The 10,444-nt window shown below is 36.5% G+C and overlaps 2 protein-coding genes across 3 annotated transcripts in view; both read left to right on the top strand.

Annotated features, from left to right (window-relative positions):
• The first annotated feature begins 449 nt into the window (after window positions 1-449).
• Window positions 450-3,548, top strand: LOC117101783 (ankyrin repeat domain-containing protein 49-like). Its single transcript, XM_033241847.1, has 2 exons — window positions 450-553; window positions 991-3,548. Exon 2 carries the CDS (start codon window positions 1,000-1,002, stop codon window positions 1,900-1,902), a length of 903 nt encoding a protein of 300 aa, XP_033097738.1. The 5' UTR covers window positions 450-553; window positions 991-999; the 3' UTR covers window positions 1,903-3,548.
• Window positions 3,549-4,701: 1,153 nt separating this feature from the next.
• Window positions 4,702-10,444, top strand: part of LOC117101782 (solute carrier family 12 member 9-like) — a 19,242-nt gene continuing 13,499 nt past the window's right edge. The window contains exon 1 of one of the 2 annotated variants that reach the window (XM_033241846.1): window positions 4,702-5,180. In XM_033241846.1, the coding sequence (XP_033097737.1) occupies window positions 4,985-5,180 (196 nt within the window). In that variant the 5' untranslated portion in view covers window positions 4,702-4,984. The remainder of the gene's footprint in view (window positions 5,181-10,444) is intronic. The other variant, XM_033241845.1, reaches the window with a different exon arrangement.

The raw sequence follows: 10,444 nt of genomic DNA, 5'->3' as shown, positions 1-10,444 counted from the left end.
CGCCTCAACTGATCATCGAGAGCCCCCACTTCACCTTCGCTCCCTCCATCAGTTCGCCCACTTTATCTTCGCGTCCCCATCAGCCACCCTCCTGCATTTAAAGACATCTACATACGCCACTGACTTACATGGCCAGATGAATAAAAATACTCAATCGAAATGAAATAATTGAATATGCCCAATACGGTCAAAGAAGTCTATTTAAAGGCCAACTCAGCAGACAGCATCGGCCGACGCAGCCCGACCCGATTTATCGTCGGGGACAGTCTTAAGCCGTCGTGAGAAATATTAAACATGTTTAATATTCTACGACGCGACTGTCCCCGACGCACACCATCGCGTCTGCGTTGTTTTACGAACCAGTCGAATGAAAATGATACTCAACGAAAATTCGTACTCAACGAAATGAACCAGTCGAATAAGCCCAATAACTCTCTCGCGTAATGACCCACGCCCCCATTTGATTATACAGGGACTTCTTCGACGAACAGCGAACAGATAGAAGTAGTAGGACTGCTGTAGAGCCTGAGGAACAAAATATTGGACTTATAAGGTTTATGATTGATTATTTTCGTCGTTTTCGAATATGCTTAGCTTGCGCGTAGTGCACTGCTAGGCATTTAGTTTTTATATTATATAACACATTTTCAGCAGGTGGTCTTAGCTTATTGCGTGTGCCCTATCTGGGCCAGGTGGGAGGTACTTCTCCCCGTACGTACGTATACTCCTCCAACAACCATCCCTCTAGCCTAGCTAGGCCCTAGGCCTAATCATGCTGGGCTTAGCCTAGGCTGGGTGGGCCTATCTATAGTACTGTTCTGTAGTTTAAATCGCATTTACTGGGACTACTTACTCATTGAAAAGGCTGATTAAAGCAGGGTTGTGGCACATTGAACTAGGCTAGGCCTAGCTAGTACCAGTAGACAAAAACAGAGTGTGTCAGTGAACATTATTGAATTCTTATAATAAATTTGCATTATTTGTTTACAGCTTGGCGACATGGCCAGTTGTTTAGATGCAGACCGCATCAGTCAGATCAGTGTTAGCATTGAAAGCATTAACCAGTTGGAGATGCAGGAGAAACTATTGTCACATGACCAAGATAATGTGCAGCGGCAGATAAAGCCAATCACCGCATCCACACTCACCCTAGATAATAATGATAGTGAAGAAGCGACAAATCAGAGTAGAAGTGGGATATATGCAGAAGCCGTAGAACACTACATTGCCGATCAGTATGAGTACAATGGCGTCCATGATCCTGAAGACCAGGAAAAGGTGAGGATGCGGACAGAGCTGCTACTAAAAGTTATGGAAGAGCAGACTAAACGGAAGACCATCCGTCAGTCATATGGCGGAAGTGATGATGACCTGCAGAGTGATATACGCGAGGATGTAGAGACTGACCCTTCTAAACGGTGCCTTTGGGCTGCCGAGAATAATGAACTTGACATCATAAAAGAGATAATAAACAATGATGCATCTTGTGTTGGTTGCTGTGATGAAGACGGCTACACCCCACTTCATAGAGCATCTTATAACGGCCATGTTGCAATGGTAACCTATTTATTAGGACACAATGCAAGTGTACGTGCAAGAACTTTAGATGGTTGGGAACCACTACATTGCGCATGTCGCTGGGGACAAGCATCCGTGGCTGCGATTCTTTTAGAAAATGGAGCAGATATCAATAGTCAAACTAATGGTGGTCAGACTGCCTTGCATCTGGCTTCTTCCAACAGAGAAGCAAAAGATGTCTTGGAACTGTTACTAATGAATCGGTACATTGACCCATCTATACACAATGGAGCAAATGAAACTGCCTACAATATCGCGCGTAGAGTTGGGCCTCTGGCTTATTTATTTAAAATTACTGATAAATCGCTAAACCAGGTTCAATGATAGTCATGAAATGATAAATGTAGCTCACTTCAATATTCAACTATAACATAATGCCATTGTCTGTTATAATATCACTGTATATATAATTAGATGTTGTAATTTCCTTGTACTGTACCTAAAAATATGATATATTTACAGTACATTGCACATAGATTATGGTTCTAGTATTTCTGTAAAAGATGGGAATTGCTTGTACTGGATATACTGAAAACTGTAAATCTTGTCTCTACATACAGTGTATAAGAATACTGTATATCTATGGACAGTGGAGGTATCTCATGAACAAATTGACCCATTCTAATGTTATTTAATGTGTGGAATGTCTTCTAAGGAAAATTTTTAGAAGGCGAAGGATTTTAAACTAAAAAAAATTAATAAATCTGAATTGAAGATACAGACATCATTCCACATAATGATAATAAATGACAATAAATAAAGTTCAAAAATTCAAAATAGAGTAAAGTTAAACTTGCTGAAGTTGACTTTGACTAACTCGAATGATTTTTAAGTCGAACTTATTTTACATGCAAAATTGCTGTGTTTTCCATTATTAACAATCTGTAAGTCAAATTTTATCGAAGTCGAACAATTTTTCAATTGTATTTTGGATTCAACTTCGTCAAATTCAACTGTACATTGTTTTAAATAACAAATTTTTTTTTAAACAGTGAACTTCTTTAGAATACTGTAAAGGGCTTTGTTTTTCCCTCACAATCAAGTTTTTATGTAAGAACTTCTTGTTGTTTTCCCATACAGTACAGTTATGGTTGTATTACACCCATATATATGTGTAATAATGTCATCACCACCGTACAGTATATAGGCCACTCATATACATTTGCAACATAAACCTGTTGTGTGGACAGAGGTTTAAACTAACAAAATCACCAAAACAACAATAATGCTTTAGCAATTCCATTGGGCTGTTAATGCCAATCTGTGATTCATATAGACAGAGTGCTTAGGCAGCCTAGTGTGGCCAAAAATAGTTGAAGGCGTGGGAGGGGAGGTTAAATCTCATAGAAATAACATTCTAGCATGCAAGTGGTGAAATTCGTTGTCTTTTTGATGCAAAGGGAGTGAGTAGTTTAGTTGTTCAGAGAGAGGTTCACTCATAAAGGTTGTTGGCCAAATCATAGTTACAGGATTGCCAAAGTGTTCATCTTTCACTAGCTAGGCTCTCGGGGAATGCTGCAATACAGTACCAGGATTTGTTTTCAATAACAAAAAAGAAGCCTTAAATAATATTTATGTTTATGTTATTAATTATATGTACAGTAATATTTATTTTATCATTCATTTGGTTTTTTTAAAAATATATATTTACTGTACTGTATGTCTATTTTTTATTTTGTATGTTTATAAAATGAACATAAACCATTTTTTCAACACCATTATCCAAATTTCAAATGGAGAATGGAACATTCCAAGTTGAAATTGTCCGAAATTTGACAAGTAAAATAAAGAATTTCTACATAAATTGTGTACATATACAGAATTAGTATATTGTGAAAAATCATATTGAAAGCATCCCGGCCTTGCACACATGTATTGTACGTTATAGTAAATAAACTAATGAATTGTATGCATATTTGATGATGGTGGATCAAGACTAATAAACGAAAGCTGAGTCATTGTGCAGTTAAGAGTTCCTTGTTTTGCTGTAATGGTCTTGCTTTCTTGTTTTCCTTTTTGAGTGAGTAGAGGAGGGGTGTGGCAGTTTGTCGCAGCGGTTTCGGGTCTCCGCTGTGCAGATTCGCTTGTGTCCTTGGGCAAGGCACTTTAGCTACATTGCTTCAGGGTCCATCCAGCTGTATCAATGGATACCAGCAATCTGCTGGGGACTAACCTGCGATGGACTAGTGTCCAGTCCAGGGGGAGTACAACTCTCATCTGCTTCACACTACAGAAGGGATAAGCTCCAGCCTTATGAGCCCTAGTGGCGCGAAAAGGATTTAGTTAGTTAGAGGAGGGGTGGGGTGCTCCGTTAGCTTGATTATCGTACTGAAATGACGAAAATTGCGGTTTCATAAAAAAAGAGAGAGAATGCAAACAGTAGGCCTCCACAAAAAGGAGAGGGAGTAGAAGGCAAATATGAATGTGAATATGATATACTGTAGTAGTAACTCCGTAGTAACACATAGAGAATGTTGTTTCGTAAAATGAATGGTAGAATCGCCCAGTGGCGGTGGCAGGGGGGCTTAAGCCCTCCATCGGTCTGGTCAAGCCCCCGCATCGGCCAAAGCTCGTCGGGCAGTTGGACCAAAACAAAAAAACAAAAACAAAAAATAGGCCTAGTTTTCCCATCCCAGCCATTTCCGGCCATCTAGAAGTCCCAATTTGTCTTAAAAAGTCTCGTTTTGGGGGAGGGGACACCCCCTACTATACCCACATCGACCAAAACTGGGAATTAGATCAAGGAACAATTTACCGACTTTTAAATAATACCTTTGATATAGTTTTTTTTTGTATTAAAAGATACTTGATGATATTCAAAACAAAACTATAGTTTCACGTTTTTTAGTTTTCATATACAGAGGCTACGACGAAAGGTACCCGTGTATAGCCTAAACAATGGAAGAGCTAAACGCAAAATTTAGCCTAAATAATGTGTAAATGTAGTTCAACAGTAGTTAGAATTGATACCCGCTTTTCATACTTATAATACCGTTTGTTAGCCACCTTTTTAAAATAATTTTGATTACGATATTCCCACATAGTAAAAATATGTTTTTCATACCGTACCTCCGTGGTAAAATGAACGAATCCGAACTGTTGGAAGAACGAGTCACGTGATGATCGTGACCGCCGGACCGCTGATCAGCTGACAGTTTTGTTTACTGTAACAATTATTAGGCATATCCTAGGCCTAGAAGGTTCATTCTTCAACTTTTTGTGTTGGCGCATGTAGTGTTTGCAAAGCAAGTGTTTTGATACGAAACATGCAGGTTATATAAATCGTTATCAATACAGTTGAACTGCGAAATAGCGGTAGTAAATTCTAGGCTAGATAGAGGCCTAGGCCTCTACAATTCAACGCTAAGGCAGACACATCGTTCTTCAAGCCGTTGTCACTGCCAATATGTCAGCGAATAACGTCATCTTAAGTGAGGCTGATGATGTAGATGAAAAGTCGCCTCTTTTACGGTACCATCTCTTGGGCAAGAGCATGAGTGTAGACGCTGGTCGGTCAAATGATCGGAAACTATCAACATTCTTTGGTGTCTTTTTGCCCTGCGTGCTATCTATGTTCAGTGTTATTTTATTTCTTCGAATTGGTGAGTATCACTTCCATTGTGATCATTGTACTACTTGTAGATTTGCATGGAATCAGATTTCATTTTGTTAATGTTATGTAGGCCTCGGATGTGACTACACTAGGCCTGGGCAATTGCCTTGTTGGTAGTAGTAAAGTTGAGACTCACAGCACAGTACTGAGGTACGTGACAAATATTTCAAATGCAAGGAATTCCTTTGCAGCCAGTACCATCTGAAAGAGCATTCATTGATGTAACATTACATTATACCAAGATCATTGGGTGTGTTTCTACTGATAAACAGAAAATAATCCATTTTTTTAATGAGTACCAGAGAGCCTGCTCGCGTTGCAACTGCATTTTTTATTTTTCAAAAATCGTTTTTCGTGAAGGAAATTACGTCACCATTTTGTTTATACAACACATTGTTTTCCTAACTGTATAGGATACAGTAGTATCTTTCTCATTCCTGTCATGATGACGAGGAGTAAGATAGGCCTATGGTGTGGGGCGAGAAGGCAAATGTTTTCAGCTGTGCTCATCGGCACAATGAACGAGCGACCAAACGAGGACAACGGTAGGCCCAAAAGAGTGGAGAGGCCTAGGCCCAATATCCCCCACAAAATAATTACAAAACGAATTCGTCGCTCCACATGTTTGTTGACGTTTTTAGCTTGTAGGCCTAGGACATGAACAAGAGGAAACTTTTTGTTATAAGTTCGTGCCTGATACGATCTAGTCTTTGCAGTGATTGACCTGAAGGTCACATTTCACCTGATAGTCACTTTTTTTTGTGTTGCAGCTAAAAGGTGCATGGCCAAAATCGGTTATTTTTGTCGTTCAAACACGCTATCCATTTCGTGTTTTTAATCAATTTTTTTTATCGCTTTTTTCAAACTGGTCCCGTTTTTTAGACATATATCAATAAAATAAAAAGAATTTGAAACCATGCAATAAGGACAAAAAAAGAATTATGAAACTCATTAAAATTCAGTCAGTTATTAATTAAATAATAATTTAATTAATTAATGTGATTAATTACTGCATGTGATTGCAGCAAGATCAGACCTGCATGATGTTAGCTTGCACCACACAAACATTTAGATTTGAGGAATTTCCATTCACAAACAAATTCAAAAACTCTCAAATATTATTTCTACAGTAGGCCTATAACCTAGCCTAGCTAGAATACCATCTACATTTATAATACATTCATTAATAATACAAATGTATTAAATTCAATTTTTTTTCGCCATGGCTAGAGATATATGGTACTGTACCTTAACCTCCGTTTGCTAAAAGTACTGTACAGTAAATTGCATTATCCAATAAAATACCGCCACCAGCATGACAACATCGTTCAAAAATGGCTCACTGTGAACCTGCATTCCTGCCGAGTTGCGTATACAAAAAGCGACATAAGACAACGTCGTCAAACTCTCGGAGCACAAAACAAGTCCACAATTGAGCAACTCACCAAAAATGAATGTACAGTAAATAAAATTAAACATGACTACAGAACAATTAATGGCAATCTTCTATCGCATATTCCATAAAGTAAACCGAGTGATTGTTACACTATGTTCATGGAGGAATTAGTAATTCCTCCATGGTACATATGTTAGTCACTCAACAAAGATACATATGTACTGTAACACCTTTACTGTACAAATAGCCAACCAAGATAGTTACTTAGGCCTATACAATAGTGTTAGCTTTCGTATGAGAAAGGATGTTATAATTAAATTTTACCTTTTCCTGATATAGTGTAACATTTGACCTGACCTACAGTATTATGTAGAGATAATACTCCATTAGCTACTGTATGTAACTTATAATTACAGTGTTATGAATAACAATATTTTTGTGCAAAGTTTTAGTGAAAAATAGTTAGAGTATCTTTTTTTTTGTTTTGGAAAGTTTATATATATTCTGGGTGCACAATCACTAATATGATGGGTGGAATTGTGAACCAATAAAATTCAAATCAAATTCCAAGAAATGTAATACACGCCATCGTGTTGGGAATCAATGGTTCGACATTTATTATAGCGTGTATTTTTTTTTTTTGAGTAGTGAGTTAAATTACAACTCCCTAATTGGCGTTATACTGTTTACTAAGGTTAAATAAAATGTTAATAGCAAAAAAAACGTTATTTACAATCTTGGCTATTGTACAGTATACTGTAGTTGTTGCATAATATATAATGTTTATTTATGTGACTATACATTAACAATCCCTAATAAAATAACTTCATTATTATTGCTTCACAAATATGAGATTTGTAAATATAATGGGTAGACCTTACTGTAAATAAATACTTGTATGCTTATTGTTTGTTGAATATTCTTTTAAATGTATATTTGTAAGAACGTGACATGGGATACGTTAGTGTCGTAATAAGATTAACTCATACAAGATAGATAAAAGTACTAATTGTCACTTCACCAACCACTTCCTCTGCATTCAGCGAGCAATTTCACAAGTCTCTATGAACAATGACATCACACCGTTGGCGGCATTTTATTGGATGATGCAATTTACCGTACCTTTAGCAAACGGAAGATAAGATACGGTACCCTATCCCTAGCCACAGTGTTTTTAAGCTCTTGTATTCAGTCTGTGGCAGATTCTAACTCTCTATATAAACAATAAAACTATGCATTTTTTTTATTTGGATATACACTACAATTTTATATCAATGAGTGGCATTCAGCCATGTAGGCGGTGCTTCCATAAAAATAAAAATAACAAAAATCCTAAATAAGGTCTTTCACGGAAATATACAAATTAAAAATAGACTGTGGAACATGCCATACTGTGTTAACACGTGAATAGATTAGAATCATAAGTGGAGCACTTATCTCTAGAACCAAACTGAGAGTACAATGAGACATCGTTATCTCAAATTACTGTACTCATGATTCAATGAGTCATGATTACTTTTGTTCGTTGTAGTAGCACTTTTCTTTATACAATAGAATATTTTTTGGATTACGCTTTCATAACACTGGCAGGCACACGTTAGACAAAACATAACAGTGCATCGAAAAAATAACAAAATGCAAGCAACAAAAATATAAAATAAAATTCTTAACTATAAAAGAGATTGGCACATTACTCAAATTACATTATTTCCCACCCGCCAATCAAATTAAACACAGAATATAAGACTGGTTTGAAAAGTTGTGCAAAGCAAACCAAGATGCTAACTCACCTCGCAACGCTCCGAACTGATACCACCAGACCCCTGCCAGGCAATGCAACCAGCTGAATGCTAGCTGTCTTCTCTGTCACTGGGTGTTGTTTGACAGGGAAGACAACAGTAGCACCCAGGCAGCCGCACCGTCCGACGAAGATCTGACAACATCGGCCTGAAAACGCAGCAAAGCAAGCCAACGCCTCGGTTACACTTTGAACGAATTTTTAGTCAGTATACATATAGAAACTAAAATATGAAATTATTTGAACATTTAAGAATATAAAAACAAAATTAAAAGAAAAGCATTAGTTTATGCTCTACATAATTATGTGCATGCACGCACGGAAATGCTTACACATGCTTATAAATCAAATAGAAAAAATTAATAATAATACTGTAAATAACACAACAGCACAGATTGAAACTATAAACTATGAAATTTTAAATACTGTATACCACATCTGCTTTTCCATACTTTTGGTTAACAATTTGCAAAATTGTCAATTAAAATGTTGATATTCTTAAAAAATTGTTATTTTCATTTCCGAGGATAAAATGTAATTTATTTCTATTATTAAACTGTTCAAATTCTTGGAAAACATGTAGAATATTATTACTATAAAGCTGTTGTTTAAATCTGGCAATTTCGACTTCTCTGATATTATTAAGAATAGGACAATTTAAAAGAAAGTGCATTAAATCTTCCTCTTCACCAGTATTATACAGAGTTTGCAAGTGCCATCTTCACAGGGCATATTCGATAATTTTGCAGAGGAAGGATATTCGAACGTAATTTAAATTTTAATGATGCACCCTCAAAGTCGCATCTATCGAGAAAGTAGTCTTCTATGGGTACGTTCTTAATAGCCATTTTTTCCATCACCAAGCCAATGGGAGAGTGACAGATATCTCATGATATTTTTTGTTTTAGAAGCCCAATCTGTGCTCACATTATTGTCTTCATCTTTTTCTAAATCTAAGAAAATATTATCTATACAGTCATTGAGAATGTTTATTTTACAAGTTGGTATTTTAAAGGCATTATCATTAAATATTATCTGATGATGTATCAACAATACAATAGTTTTTCAATAAAAATTTTAGGCCAACGATTGTTTTCCATTTTAAAAATCTGTAATTAATTTTATAAATATTTTGAATTAGAGAAAGTTTTGACCACTCAAGATCACTGTACAGTGTAGCACAAAGTGTATTACGGGGGCCTTTAAAATGAACCTAGCGATTTGTAATTGTAACCTTTCAACATTCTATCGGTCAATGGGAAATAAGTCTGTTATGCAATCTCCAAATTTACCATGCCTTTTATGTATTGTTAGCATACAATCTAGATTATTTTCCAAGCGTCTTCTAATTTCTACATTCCAGACAAGCTTTTAGAAGCCAGTCTCTCTGTACAGTGTCAAATGTCTTCCGGAAGTCCAGTAAGGCCAGATATGTATTTTTCTCTTCTTTGTGTCTACAAGCAGCTATGCTTTTTATGACAAATTTATTGATCTTCACATTGTCTGTCTTTTCTGAAGCCTCCCTGAACCTCCGAATGGGCATTATCGTTTTCAGGGTGACCTTACACACTCATTGCCATAATTCTATTGTATATTTTAAATACACAAGATGTAAGGGAAATGCCACGATAATTTTTTAAATATTTCTTATATGTATAACTGTACAATTTATTCCAAGTGAAAAACATATTTACAAAAACACTTGAGAAACAAGTTGATGATATATACAAATTGATAGAAAGCGAAAGTAATGTGTACTCAGGGAGGACAAACTGAGGAGTGTCTATAAAAGTACAAATGTATGTGATATAGCATCACCTTTCATACCATCTGACCAATAAGGATTAGTAATTGCCTGTCCTTGTCTAGTACCTGGGAAACTCATCATCATTCCCAAATGATGTGTGGTCATTTGAATTAAGGCAAATGACCTTAAGGCTGTGTTCACACACACGGCGTAAGACTGGCGTGGCTTACGCCAGGCGTAAGCTAGTCCACGGATTAAAATTCCAAAGTGTTCACACAAACGGCGTTCGTTAAACTAGCAGTAATATAGGCC

Source organism: Anneissia japonica, unplaced genomic scaffold (genome assembly GCF_011630105.1).
Source record: "Anneissia japonica isolate Jap-2015-1 unplaced genomic scaffold, ASM1163010v1 scaffold4988_len2956909_cov206, whole genome shotgun sequence".
NCBI lineage: Eukaryota > Metazoa > Echinodermata > Crinoidea > Comatulida > Comatulidae > Anneissia > Anneissia japonica.
This window is presented reverse-complemented; position numbering and strand designations above follow the sequence as displayed.

Excerpts from the sequence above, each read along its gene's own strand:
- LOC117101783 (XM_033241847.1), top strand. The coding sequence starts at position 1,000 with ATGGCCAGTTGTTTAGATGCAGACCGCATCAGTCAGATCAGTGTTAGC.